Here is a 15882-nt window from a genome sequence, read left to right as displayed (position 1 = left end):
TGACCAGTGATACCGAGTAGTGAAGAGGTAGTATTTACATCATCCACAAACTGAGTGCGCCCAGTTAAATATGATTCGATCAGAGAATTTGCCGATCCACGTATACCATAGTCATCCAGTTTAAAAAGCAAAATTGCACGACAAATAGTATCGAATGCCTTATTTATATCAATAAACATAGTAGCCGGAATTTTATTTTTATCCAAAGTGTCGTTTATAAACTGTCTGAGTGACAGGATTGCATCTTCAGTGCTATGATCTTTCCTAAACCCAAACGTAAGGTCATTAAAACATCCCCTCTTATTAAAAAACTTCACTATGTGCTTATAAAGACATCGTTCAATTACTTTTGCGAATGAAGATAGGATTGAGAATTGCCTGTAGTTTGTTGGATCTTTCGCGCCATCACCCTGATGCAGGGCTAAAACATGTGCAGACTTTAAGCAATATTGGAAACGTCCACTTGAAAAACAGAAATTGATAATACGCGCTAAAAATTCTGTATCATCTGGCATTAGACCTTTTTAATAGGCTTGTCGACGAGCCATCCAAACCTTCCGACGACCCATCCTTCAATTGGTACATAACTTGCTGTAATTCCTCTGCTGACACCGGCGTTAGGAAAAAAAGAGCAATCCGATGGAGGCGGCATGGAAATAGAATATGCTGAATCAGCTGAACTTCGAGTTGATGCCTCAAGTGTTGTTACGTGATCAATATTTTTGAAGTGCTCATTTAGGACACCAACAACATTTTGCTTTCCTTTAACAGTTTTATTGTCTTTTGGTGATAATATCTCTTCCGGAAGGTTTTCCATTTTCTTTTTCCCATGGCATTCGTTAACAATCGACCAAGTCTTTTTTAAAGACCCTTCAGCATTTTCAAATTCATGAAGATAGTATGAATTTTTATGTGTAGGATCTGACATGAATTTCCTGAAGAGATTATTTTTGGTCCGGATAGAAGACAGAACAGCAGCTGTAATCCATGGTTTCTTCGGTTTAAAATAACGTCTAGCTTGCCGGCTCGATAAAGGATATGCCTTGTTAAGAACTGTTAAGAATTGGTCGATGAATTACTCAGTAGCATTGTCCACATCGTCACATTCTAAGCAGGGAGACCGGTCGACTTGGGACAATAAACTTTACAGTTTATCAATTGAAGCAATGTCCAGTGTTTTTGTTCTCATAGAAGAGAGTGCAGGGGTCCCGGTTTAAAGGTCGCACAGGATCATAAAATCGTCAGAAGTATCTTCAACTATAACGTTACAACCCAGTGTCGCAAAATTTGTGAAAATATTGTCAATTAACGACGCTGATGACTCCGCGATTCTCATTGAGACACGGCATGTTGAAAGATCGCAGGAGATCGCAGTTCTACTATTTCAGCATCTTTATCTTCTAAGCTTTTCCTAAGTGACTGTATCTCGGACATAACCGTATCGAGCTTGCACTAGCTTGGTGCACTTTGATCGAAGATTGACCAGTAGAAATTGAAATCAGGCGTCCCTTCAAGTCCTTAATCGCTTTTCCAAACGATGATTGGGTCACCGCCATTGTTGAATGTTTTTGCTATAATGTCTGCTCAGGAAAAAAACTTAGCTTAGAAAAACATGAGACGAAGACTTAAACGCAAGGGGGACAATATTAAAACCTCCACTTTCTAAAAAAATACAGCTGTAATATCCTTTACGCTTGTAGTCAGCAAGCAAGTAAACAAAAAAGCTAACTAACCAAAGTAAAAGCACTGAATTGACGAATACCGAAAACTAGGTCAAGTTCAAATTTCAAACCGAGTCATAAGTGGGAGAGGATTATCAGTAAATTGTTCCATTGACCTATTATTTTTTCATTGAGTGGTTTCCTCTTTGGCTAGCGGCAGTGAGGTAATTGGTTAGTTTTTTTTTTAAAAAAGAGAGGTAAGGCTGTGTCAGAGAGTAGGATCAGGGGCCACTCTGTGTATTATGTTTAAAACGTAAATTATGTGATTCTCAGCGTCCAGGAATGGACTGAGTATATCGATTAATTGAGATTTATGTGCATTTGGTAATAAACCCTTTGAGCTTGAAACTTAAACTTGGTAGAAGGTTAAGACACGCACAATTTCCACCTTAGGTCGTTGGAAGGATCCTTTTTGACCCCTCAACAAACAACGTTCCTCCCTGCGCATTGACTGCAGGTATGAGTATCAGCATTGTTAATAAGCTATTATCTATGACTTGAATGACTCTTAAAGAATGGTAGATTAATTAAATGTGATTTCACGAGGCAAATTGGACATTAGTGACAATTTTGCTTAAAAATTTTAGTATTTAGGTGCGGTAACATCGAAACGCTGTAGAATTGAAAGTTTTTCCGAAAAATAAAATGATATGGGATTACTATATGATATTTTTTACATTCACATAAATCTTAATGATACAGAATAAATAATCACCCGAAGTAGCTAGTCTACATGCCTTATAAATTCACAATACTATAAATTTATGTTTTATATATTTTGGTATATATCAGTTATATATGTGTGTAATTGGAACATCTTAGTTTTATAACTTGCTTTGTTTTGCAGGGAAAGAATGAATCTTTACGTGCCCGTGCTATTTTACGTTCCCTTGTCCCCTTAGAAGACCTCCGTGGAGTGCTTAGTGTGAAGTTTACTCTTCAGAATCCGCCAACAGGAGAAGATGGGCCTCAATCTGATATGCCTAGTGGACTGATTCCTGCACACAAACAGAGTGTGGTTCTATTCTTGGAGCGTGTGTACGGAATCGAAGACAAAGAGTTGTTCTTCAAATTGCTGGAAGATGCTTTCCTGCCTGATATGAGGGCAGCAACTGTTCTTGATAAGGTGAACATAATTTTCCTGCAATCTTTGACATCCCTCTTTTTTTTGGAATATTCTTTAGACAGAATACAATTTTTGGAAAAATAGCGCAAGTGTTTTTCTTTAGTAATTCTATTGTTGCTATTTTAAACTTTGAATAGAATTTAGTGTTGAAACAACTCTCAACCACATTGGTTTATATTCGGCTAGATATTTTTAATATTTTCAAGTTTATCCCCTAATATATTAACATGCTCATACCTTGGGGTGGTAAGTGTAAAATTATGGCTATGATATACGAAACTTATGATTAACTAAGATTACTTGTAGAATCAGCGCTTTATTCCATACCAGAAAAATAATGCATTAAATTACTGTACAATTGTTCACTGCTTATTAGTATTATGTGTGTTATTAATTTGGGAAGTTTTTTTTTTCATTTTCTTTTATTATTCATTGGGCTTCTGAATTGAAATTTGTTATTGGCCGCTTCTGTTCTTCTAGAAATGTCTTTTTATTATCAATTAATGGGGTATTTATTGACCAAGTGTAACAAGTTATGCCAGGCGTATATTGATTTTCCATTAAAACCAAATTATGTTCCTGCTAAAACATTTTCTGGATCAAATACTTTACTGAACAAAGCCTATATTAGATTCAAAATTAGGTGTAAAAAGGTAGGAACCCCTCTTCCCCCTACCTGCCTAAGAATGATCCAGCAGTTCTCTTCAGAATATCTAGAAAGAATATTGCCAATAAATGTGTAAAATATTTTATGAAAAGCTCTGGGAAAATCGTACATTTACTTCGAATTGTGTTTTTAAAAGCACTACTGTGTTCTTGGAATTTGGATTGCAATGCTAAAATAAGGCATATCGATTGATTAAGGCATATCGATATAAGGCATATCGATACTTTGAAGAATGCAGGCAACGTAAAAATAAAATACAGGTCAAAAGAATGTTTCACTCCCTAGTAGTTTATTCTGAAGTAAGCAGATATATTTAATTTTCTCTCAGCTGTAAATTATTCACTTTTCAGGTTCAAGGTGGTGAGTCAGACATGGGTCTTGCCTTGAACAGATACATTGGGAATGCTATTTTACCTTTGTTAATAAAACACGCAAAGTTTTATGCTGAAGCAGACAATTATGCGAGTTTATTAGATGCCACCTTGCACACGGTGTATCGGCTCTCGAAAAACAGAATGCTTACTAAGGGTCAAAGAGACGCTGTTTCTGATTTCTTGATTGTTTTGACCAGGTAAGTCAAACGAAATATCAATTTTTAAGGTATAATTATCTTCCTACTAAATTCAATATGAAGCAATGCTTAGTTTATATTCAAAGGGATTAAAAGATACAAGATAAAGATCCTCTAGAGCTACTGATAGAGCAAAAGGCCAGTGGCAAAGCCACAGGGCTCCGAACCGACATTTCAATTACTGGATGTTTTTACAGGGATAGGTATCAGATCTGTTGCCCGACCTTGCGGCAGCGGGGATTGAACCCATGGACCACTATTTCTAGGCAAAGCATCATTTTGCTGTGCTCTCACAAGATTCACGGGGATTTCACTCCAAAAAGTCCCTATATGGAAATGGTCTGCAACATATAGAGACTGAAAATAATCTGGGACAGACAATCAAAAAGACTGGAACACGGGAATGACTTATCTTGCTATTATTCCAGTGCCTCCTGGTAGGCCATGATTATTTAATGTAATTATAGCGAACTGTAATTTTAGCCTCGTTTACCAGAGTTTCAAAGCTCCGACATATCTATAGGCTAGCGTCATCTATCTGATGAGCCATGATTGACAAAATATGGTATTTTCAATCTTCTTCTTGTCTTTTTATTAAACAAAATAAACTTATAAATCATTGCCTGTCCTAATAAATATGAACTTGAGGGAGGTGATGTCTAGAAAAGAATTAGACTTTGGACAGGTTTTGTTGGAGTAAGACCTTGGCATTTACCTTCTGATTAATTTGGGAACAACCAATAAGTATCTTCTAGAATACCTGAGACCTTGGTTTTACGTTAAATTAGTTCTATTGACCGTAAAAGCTGCTAAAATCTGTTTTTTTGAAGAATTGATAGGAAATAAAGAATGGGATTCTGATCTCCTCTTTAGTTATGGTACATTTAATGTCTTCTAAAACACAAGCTTCAAAATAGAAGTGGCAAAAATTTAAAAATCAAACTAATGCTTTTAGTCTTGCATTCTGTCATTATGTTTCTAGTAAGTATAAGACCTCTGTCGTTACCTGAAGTGTACAGGGGCTAATGAAATTATTGACTGAATCCCTCCATTTCAGTACAGATAGTTTTCTGTGCCCTAGCCGGCAAGTTTATCTTTATTGCAAGAAAAGCAAAATAAAACTTTGAAAAGTTATGACTTCAAATTTAATTATTTTTGTTCTTCTTTTTTTATGCTTACTACATAATTCCAAGCTGTTGTAGACTAAAATTTTGTTTAAATGAATTTTTTCAAGAAACAAAGAGTGCACTCGATGTCACAATGACCGTCAAACATTGTGTCTGCTTATTTATTGTTAAAATCGGTTTTGCGTTGCAAATAACAGGAAAAACCCGCCCTGCGTATTCGCTATCAGTGTGTTATGCTGATAGCGAATCGGTTAGTAAGAGTAATGTTTACTTGGTGACGAGTTGCACAATTCAAAGGTCTCATGAGTATACTGTGCATGGGGAAGAGATTAAAATCTCAGAAGTTTTGTGATTTCTCCTTTATTTTTCATATAACTCATCTGTTTGTTTTGGTTTCTACTTTTCAAATTTTCCAGATCCCTGTACTTGTTGAAACGTTACTGCATATATAAATATTGTAAAATGATAGATCCAAGAAAAAAAAATCTCATGGAATGCATGGCTTTAGATTGTAGACAACCGTTAAAAGTATCCAAAAACAGAGTTTTTATTTTATTTTTTTATCAAAACAGAGAGATGCAGCCCTCTATGCTACTGAAGCTACTTCGCAAACTGACAATTGACGTTTCTAACCTTACGGAGTATACAACGGTGGCTCTTCGTCTGCTGACATTGCACTACGACAGATGTAGCAAGTACTATGCTCATTCTGGTGGCCAGGGAACATACGGCTCTTCGAGCGAAGAAGAAAAAAAACTCACAATGATGCTTTTCTCGAACATATTCGATTCTCTGTCAAGAATGGTAATTAAAGCTTATGTATATAAATTCTTTTTGTAGTTCAAGGTCCTCATCTACTTTATATCGTATAGGATATTTCATTCGAACTATTCGAATATCTTCATCTGCAATTAACTCTATGAAAAAAGTACCCTTATAATGATTTAGTATTAGAATACATCACCAGAACATGATATATTGACGAAAATATATGTTAAAACAATGGTTTGACGATCCCAAAGAAACTTAGTACATTGGGCTTGACAAAAAGACATGTCGAGTAACTAGCTGACAATAAAAGCAATATATGTGAGAGCTCACATAAGCTAAAAAGATATCTGAGCTCCTCTAGAATACGAGAGCCTACATGCTGTCAGTTCGGGGTGTTGACTCAACTAAATAAATTTGTGTATCTGTCATTAGTGATGTAGGTGCAAGTGTAATACGATACTAGTACTAAGTTCAATGGTATAAAGTATTCGTTGAAAAAATTGGTAAAAGTGCGCTATAACCGCTTTTCACTAACTTGAATGCTGTTTATTTAGGTGAATCAAACTTGTGGAACTGTTTTACATCACATTTAGGATCTGGGAAGGGGTTTTTAGGATCTTTGTGTCATAACATGCCTATTTTGAGTGGTTGGAAAATCCGGCTAACATATTTCTATTATAATTGTCTTAACTTCAAATTTTCTTTCTTTTTCTGAGCAAGGCTTATAGTCTAGCTGTATTTAACCTTCAGGCTTAAGTTTGGTGCTTTTCTGGATTTTGAGCTGGATTCTAAGTGAATTTTACTTTTTTCTTTAAAGGGAATTAATTGTACAAATTGGGTCTTCCAAATAAAAATAGATTGGAGGTTTAAGTTTGAAAACTTCTACCCAAACATTAATATGGGCTTTAGATGCATTCAGGAAAGCTCCAATCACCGAATAGTCCAAAAATATGACTCTACATGTCTAACTCTAGAAGTTCGTAAGGTGTCAATTTTATGGGGGGCAGGAGCCTGGGGGATGTAGAAACTTGAAAAAAACTTACCCTAATTTGGGTTGTAAATCTATTCGTGGAAGTTTCATAGACGCAACCCCGCAACTTACCAAAATAGCAAACGACCGTTCATTTAAGCTTAAATCAAAAAGTTTTGTCATCGAGACACACAGGGTGGCTCTAAAGGGTTTTCTACCAGGAAACCTCTTATTAGATGAGTCTTCTATTTTAGTTTTAAATTTCACCAAGAAGTAAAATTAATGTAAAAGTTAATTAATGTAATGTAATGTAAAACTTTAGATCGCAATATGTAAATGTATTCTACATATTGCGATCATTCTATGTTGTTTCTTTCCGGTTTGCGCCCGTTTTTGAATAATCAAGATTTGCAAGGTATAAGACTTCTATATTTTCGTTATTGCAAATATTTATTGTATCTGCCGCGTTCTTATAGAAATCAGAGGATTATTAGAAAGTTTTGTGCCACTGATATTATTTTTGTTTATAAAAAACTCTATGCTAGATTAGGTGCTGAGGCCTGTCAGCGCTTGGGTCCTTACCACCCTTTGATTAGACTGTATTAATTGTATTGTTTGTGTTATTTTGTTTTTCTTTCCTTAATGCTTTTACTCCGCTTAAATTGTCATAACGAGCCGGTAACAAATAAATTATTAATTATTATTATTAATGGTAGCCTTATTTCTTGTTTTTTTGCATTATTGCCCAAGTACCCTTAATAAAAATTTTCCTATCCAATATAAACTGGTAAAGTCTCTCTTATGAGATCGTTTGAGTGAGTGGTGTTAGTAATTATGATTTTGTTGCTGCATAGACAGTTTATCTTTTAACCATAAGAGAGGATCAAAAGAAATTCTAAACTTCACCTAAAAACTATGAAGATAAAAATAAATTACTGGCCGACGAATGAGGGAAGACTGGCACTCAAGTAAAACTGAAAGAAGTTTGTGGGGAATTTCAGAGTGTGACAGTAAAAAAAAAGTAGTCTAGGTCACGTAAAAAAAGAAAAATCATAAAATTACAAAAGTAAATATTCAACGTCATCTGATTTATACTAAATAGAACGGAAGCACAAAATAATTAGAATGATAATAAATCCTTGTTCTAACAAAATGGGATGATTTTGAAGTGTGCATAAAATTATAAGAATGCTCTTAATTTCAATTTGTCATTTAAAGGAAGCTTTTGCTGCCGTTTTTTAAGATTTTTGTCTTTGACAGGCTTGTCTTTCCAAGTAAGAATGGGCATACAGTGCTAGACATTCTAAAATCGTAGTTGAAAATGATTACCAAAGATTCTAAATAATTGATGATGTCTAAGGAAGTGGCATGAAATAGGCAAGAGTTGAGAAAGAGCATGTGTTTTAAAGAACTTTCAGTAGGCACCTTTTAACTGATTTAAACTGCTATTAGCAGTAATTTCAGCAATAAGAGTGAATCGGTTCGCTGAGTTAAAATATAAAGCCATTACCAGATGGCTAGTAAAGTGTGGGAATATGAAGTCTTAGCTCTAACTTAATTCGTGATTAACTTGCTTATTGACTTGGAATCACGGCTTTTCAGATTAAAGTGTTCTTTGTCAGATAGAGACTTTTAAAAAATGGCCATTAACTTCATAAGAATGGACCTGAATTCAACATAGGGTTAGATATATTTCAAGAATTCTCAGGGCTATAGTGAACACTTATTTGCTTTTTACCTTTTTACAGGTTGATCATGACATAAAGCCTTTTTGCACAATAATTTAGATTTAAAAATATCTTGAAATTTGAAGAAATAGTGGACCTGACTCGAAAAGTTTCTTATGGATTTGAGAGTAGATTAATAGACATTAATCAATCTGTTTTCAAGACAGGGTATTTGAGGAAGTATAGCAATGGAACTATTTTATTATTATCCAGAACGTTTATTGCAGAAAGATTTTATCAAGTTAGATTAATTCTATATATTGAGCAAAAGGAAAAAAAAACACCTTGAAATAGGATTTTTGACTAGAAAATAGGCACTTTCGTAAGGGAAAGGTTGTTTTGGGCTTATGCTTCCTCTTTGAAAAAAAAAATCAACATTTTAACGATTTTTTACCATAATCTGTTGTACATTCTATAAAATTACTTAACTTTTTATTCTTTTTTTCTAATTTTATCCCCACCCTCTTTAAATGCACCCTCATCGATATAAATACCTGTCTATATGCCTGCCTGATAATAAGGAAGTGACGTATGATCATCAAAATATGAGGCTAGGAACAATATTATAACTTATTTGATGCATAAAGAAACGAGTGTAAATGCATTTCTTTGCAGGAATATGATCCGGATTTATTCGGAAAGGCTTTACCATGCTTATCTGCAATTGGTTGTGCACTGCCCCCAGATTATGCTCTTATGAGTAATGTTGACGACGATTGGTGTAGAAGTACGTCTTCAGAAGGAGACGGACCGTATGATCCTGTCCCTATTGCATCAGAGCGGTGAGTCTATCCCATATTACATTCTAAAATAATGAACGTTTTTGCTCCGAACTCCTGTGAAGATATATGGCAAAAATATATCGAAAACGAAAATTAAAATACGATAATTGATACTGGTTGGGTCTTAGCTAAATAAGTTAAGTAATAAAAACTATTACTGACTATGTATATATATATATATATATATTTATATGTATATATATATATATATATATATATATATATATATATATATATATATATATATATATATATATATATTTATATCATGAAAAGAGAAATCACCAATGCAACAGCACAAACACACACAAAAAAAAAAGAGAGAGAGAGACAGAAGGAGAAAAGGAAGACTGTTTTCCTAAATTAGTGATTAATATAGACAAGCACTTGAATGAGGCCTTAACCCTACTCATCCATTAAATCACATAGGTCAAACAGCATAGCCACACACAATCAACCATAAAGAATAATCCATGGACAGGCAGTCATGTCGTCAATAAGTATAAGTCGTCATTTACCAAACAATAGAAAAATAATATAGACAAATAATTCAGAGGCAACACCCAACATAAGGGCTCATCAGGAGAATACACTGGCCTATATAGGGTTTCGCCACTCTATATATATATATATATATATATGTATATTATATATTATATTATATATATATATGTATATATATTAGCATCTTAAAAATTAGCCACATGGTAAAGATGAATTCTATAATTGTTTAGTTTATTCAGGTTTTTTGCAATGTGTTAATATTTGTGATTTGGTAAAATTTATAATATTTAGTTTACCTATTGTTGCTAAAGGGAGGGATATATTAACAGGATAAACTTGTTTTGGTTTTACTTGGTTGTTTTACATTTGCTGGTTTTTTTTTTTTTCATAGGCATGTATTTTGGGGGTGATACCTGACGCGGGGATGCCATGGATATTTTGTGGTAGCCACAACACTGTGCTGGGTAGAGAATTTAGAGTGGCGAAACCCTATATAGGCCAGTGTATTCTCCTGATGAGCCCTTATGTTGGGTGTTGCCTCTGAATTATTTGTCTATATTATTTTTTCTATTGTTTGGTAAATGACGACTTATACTTATTGACGACATGACTGCCTGTCCATGGATTATTCTTTATGGTTGATTGTGTGTGGCTATGCTGTTTGACCTATGTGATTGTATGGATGAGTAGGGTTAAGGCCTCATTCAAGTGCTTGTCTATATTAATCACTAATTTAGGAAAACAGTCTTCCTTTTCTCTTTCTGTCTCTCTCTCTCTCTCTTTTTTTTTTGTGTTTGTGCTGTTGCATTGGTGATTTCTCTTTTCATGATATATATATATATATATATATATATATATATATATATATATATATATATATATATATATATATGTATATATATATCTGTGTGCATATTCTTTAATGCATGAAATTTTTTAAAAAAGACAAAAAAAAATTGTTTTAACCCTTTGTGCTTAAAACAAGTACTTTTGTGATTACCTGAATAAAAAAAGCTTACAAGTCATGTTCGGTAACAGAAATAAGAAATAGTGTCACTTTTAGTATAGTACTCAAGACCGCACTACGAGGACAAATCAAACAATAAAAAGCCGTGTACAAAATTTTTGTACGAGAATTGTGTCTGAATTGATGTACAACACTACTTGGCAATCAACCACTCATTGGTTCTGTAGAAATTCAAAATCTTATTGTGTTTGCTATAAAAGAAAACAAATGTCCCACTGAGGTGCATTTTTCACTAACAATAAAAATATAGCAATTAAGAAGGTTCTTTTCTTTGAATAATTCTAATCATTATTTTAGAGTAATAATGAATCAAGATCTTACGAACCTAGTTCAACAGTTTTCTGAGCATTACCATGACGCTTGGGCTCTAAGAAAAATGGAAAATGGTTGGGCTTACGGCCAAGAGTGGAATGATCAGCTGAAAACACATCCACGACTTAAACAGTATCATTTGCTTTCTGAATACGTAAGTATATTTTCTCTTTTTGGTAGAGGTGAAATAATACACTGGGAACATAGTTTATTTGTGTTTCAGACACTCTTTGACCATATTAAAGCTTGTCTTCAATAAATTTTATGATAGTCTCAAACCTGGTGCTATTGTTCTTGGTTCCCACGAAAAATATTTTTGTGCTTTTTTGAACTGATAAATCTCTCTCTCTCTCTCTCTCTCTCTCTCTCTCTCTCTCTCTCTCTCTCTCTCTCTCTCTCTCTCTCTCTCTCTCTCTCCCTCTCTCCCTCTCTCTCTCTCTCTCTCATTCTCTCTTTCTCTCTCTTTCTCTCTCATACATTTCATCCCTCTTTTTAAATTTCTATGTTACATATTGGCTTCTGATCCTAAAATTCTAATATGTTTGGCTCTACCACCAAGTTTAGTTCTGAATGTCTACTTTGATGCTTAAAAACTGCCTGTTTGACAACAGTTTCGGAAGTTTAAGGTTACACCCTAATGCGATATTAATGAATTTTTTTAAACCAAAATTTTCGGATACCTTTTAGGAGGTGTAAATTTCCTAGTCTACTTTCCTACTGGTTTTGGACTTCATTCCGATTTTGAAATTTCATCCTATATATCCGTCAATCTTATGTTTCTTTCCTCATTTTTTAGGAGAAAGATCGATATAGAGATCCTATCCGTGATGCAGTAAAAGCTGTACTTGCAGTTGGTTGGACTGTAGAGCATGTTGATTATGACGCTGCAAATCGAAATCCTGCCTCAAACTTTATGGTAAGTTTGGGAAACGTATGTTAGTTAACACCAAATATGTAACGGTTTGATCTTCTTTTATGAATGAAGCAGTCCGTTAAGGTTAAAATCGAATAAAATATTACATACTAACTAAATGAGTATGTACAATATTTATATTAGTAAACACGTTAAAAATAACTAAATATTATAGATAATGAGCAAAAGCAAAAAAACAGTTAAAAAAAAGAATTAAATTAACAAGTACTACATCTGCACACGTATTACGGATGAAGGATTACAGGTTGCTATAGATTGTCCTTTTCGGATAACCGTCTAGGGCTAAAGGGAAAGTAGGTTGTCTGGAGTTGGGGTGCAAGGATGTTATAAGGAAATATTTAAGGGAAATGGGAACTTCCTGGGAGGGTGTAAAGAGGGAGGCTTTGAATAGATTAGAGGTGGAGCTTACATATCTGTGTTGGCCTTAGGCGGCTTGGTGCTGTGGTGGGTATGTAAGAATCTACTAGCATTCTTTCAAGTTGGTCTAGTATAGCGTTTAGTGTAGAAATTATCTTGGTAGAAAGGAAGAACACAGTAAAAGTTGGACCATAGGTATTTCATTCCAAGGTTCACCACAAGCTGATGTAGTCTTAATCATATGGAAGTCAAGTGAAGCTGGTTTAGTCCATTGTCAGAAGCAGTGAAGGAATAACCAAGAATGTTCTTTTTTAGCTTTCTTGAATATTCTCAATTTTAGATGCATGATCTTTGACGGGATACGGATGCTGACCATGGCAAATGTAGTCAAGTGAAGGATCTTAGAACAATGATTAGTCCTGAAACTAGATATTGGAGCACTAATTTTTTTCAGTCGAGAAAAGGATTTTAGCGAAAAGAAAGCACATTTAGTCATTTTAGATGAAGATTAAGACTTAAGACTTAGAAAATTGAAACGTTGGAAGACTAAAAGCCCAAATATAATGACATTGACAATTACAATTAATAAATAAATGAATAAATGGAAATTCAGTTAATCGTAGGGATCAGTGGTAATAGATAAACAAAATTACTCTAGGTTATTTTTAAATAAACGCAATTTAAGATAATTTAGATAAAAAAAATTTATCCTCTTTAATTGTCTAATGAAGATGTTGTCGTGCATGATCTATGCTTATATTCTATTATCCCGTCTATTTTTGACTTGACAACTGCTGAAATGAAAAACCCCAAAACACTATTTTTTCAATGAAGGGTACGTGCGTGCCTATATATATATATATATATATATATATATATATATATATATATATATATATATATATACTACTACTACTACTAATAACTCACTGCAGCACCAAGCCGCCTGAGGCCAACACAGCTACGCACGCTCCTCCTCCAACCTAATCTATTTAAAGCCTCCCTCTTTACACCCTCCCAGGAAGTTCCCATTTCCTTTAAATCCTTATTTATGACATCCTCCCAACCCAGACAAGGACGACCTGCTTTCCGTGTAGCCCCAGACGGTTGGCCAAAAAGGACAATCTTCGGTAATCTGTCATCCTTCATCCGTAGAACGTGGCCTAGCCATCTCAACCTTTCTTTCATTATAGCCCCAGAAAGCGGGATTGAACCACACTTTTCGTACAACCTACTGTTTGAAATACGGTCAGTCAGCCGGGTACCCAGAACAATCCGTAGGCAATTTCTCTGGAAAACATCTAGTAAATTTTCATCTGCTTTTCGGAGTGTCCATGCTTCAGAGCCATATTTGACCACTGTCATCACTGTAGCTTCCAATATTCTAATCTTGGTTTGTAGGCTTATCTTTCTATTCTTCCAAACTTTTTTTAACTGTGAAAAAACACCCTGAGCTTTAGCTATTCTACTTTTAACATCTTCACTGCTCCCACCATCTTTACTAATAATACTACCAAGGTAACTGAAGCTCCCAACCTGATCAATCTTTTCGTTACCTAAGGTCACCTGTTCATCTTCACTTATTCCTAACCTTAGTGACTTAGTCTTCTTAACATTAATTTTCAAGCCTATTTTAGCACCCTGAACTCGTAAAACCTCTAAAAATTCATTCATTTTGCTCACACTTTCATCTAATATGCTTAAATCATCAGCATAATCTAAGTCCAGGAGCGTTCTTCCTCCCCATTTGATTCCATGGTCTCCAATTGCCTTTCCTGTGCTCCTTAAGACGAAGTCCATCAAAATGATCCATATAAAGGGGGATAGAACACAACCCTGCTTAACTCCTGATTTAATACAAAACCAGTTGCTAACCTCATTTCCTACCTTAACCGCAGCAGTATTATTCTCGTACATAGCGCAAATCACTTTAATGTATTTTTTCGGTATACCATATAACGATAAGACCTTTGTTAACGCTGTTCTATCAACAGAATCGAAAGCTTGCTCATAATCGATAAAACTAAGGACCAAAGGTGTTTGACAACGAAGGGACTTCTCAATTATTAACCTAAGAGTGAAAACAGGGTCGACACATCCTCTACCTTTTCTAAAACCGCATTGTTCTTCCCTTAAAACTTTATCTACAGCATGTCTTAGTCTAAAAAGTATCATATTACTCAGTAATTTGCTACCTACAGAGACCAGACTAATGCCTCGATAATTCCGACATTCACTCTTGTCACCTTTCTTATACAGTGGTTTAATTAAGGTTTTCCTAAAATCATTGGGTACTTCCCCTTTTTCAAAAATCATGTTCATAATCTTCAGTAGCTTATTCCTAACCTCAGAGCCACCATATTTAAGGAACTCATTAATCATACTATCAGCACCTGGGGCCTTATTATTTTTTAATCCTTCTAGTACTGTCGCTAATTCTTCCTCACTAAACAAATCTTCCTTCACATCCAAGGTATCACAAACTTTTTCATTTTCATCTATATCTTTTCCTGCAACTGTATCTCGGTTTAGCACATTCTCAAAATGTTCCACCCATCTTTCTTTAACTTTTTCCTTATCACTAATTGTGACCCCATTTCTATCTTTAACTGGGACTAGTCCGGATCGGCTACTCCCTTTCAATTTATTAACATGCCAGTATAATATTTTACTATTATGCCGTCTAGCCGCATCTTCCAGATCCTCAGCAATTTTATCCATCGCCTCCATTTCACATCTCCTTAGTTCATATTTTAATGCTTTCTCCACTTTCTTTACATTCCTTTTGTTTTCATACGACCTATCGCTCAGATAATTCTTATACAAACCCCTTCTACTCTCTATTAAACCTAAAGCTTTTTCACTAATATTCCTAGTTGCTGTCTTAGCACTCTTCCCTAGGACACCATCAGCAACTTCACAAATTGTTTTTCTGAAATTATTCCATCCATCTTCCACATTGTCAAATTTTAAACCCTCAAGTTTAGTACTCAACTGTTCCTGGAATTTTTTTTCTCAAATTTTCATCCTGAAGTCTACCAACATCATAACTTCCCGGGAGGGAGTTACTCTTCCGAAATTTCAGCTTTAAATTAACCTTAGACACTACTAGATGGTGATCTTTACTTTTAACATCAATAACGGCACTCCTATACACCCTAGTATCTTGTATTGATCCTGCTAGTCTTCTGTTTACAATAACATAATCAATAAGGTTTGCTGTCTTACCATCACGTGAATACCATGTCAACTTATGGGCCATTTTGTGACCAAACACCGTATTGGT

General features: G+C 34.6%; 1 protein-coding gene across 1 annotated transcript in view; it reads left to right on the top strand.

The window, feature by feature from the left end:
* LOC136030251 (ryanodine receptor-like) overlaps positions 1-15882 on the top strand; it is a gene marked incomplete in the record, with an annotated part of 328739 nt that overhangs the window by 187529 nt on the left and 125328 nt on the right. The window contains 6 exon segments of the mRNA XM_065709092.1: positions 2569-2847; positions 3865-4085; positions 5785-6016; positions 9296-9462; positions 11291-11459; positions 12102-12221. Of these exon segments, the coding sequence (XP_065565164.1) occupies positions 2569-2847; positions 3865-4085; positions 5785-6016; positions 9296-9462; positions 11291-11459; positions 12102-12221 (1188 nt within the window).

Source organism: Artemia franciscana, chromosome 8, assembly GCF_032884065.1.
Source record: "Artemia franciscana chromosome 8, ASM3288406v1, whole genome shotgun sequence".
NCBI classification, from domain to species: domain Eukaryota; kingdom Metazoa; phylum Arthropoda; class Branchiopoda; order Anostraca; family Artemiidae; genus Artemia; species Artemia franciscana.
Note: the sequence above shows the minus strand (reverse complement) of the source record. Positions and strands in the feature narration are given on the sequence as shown.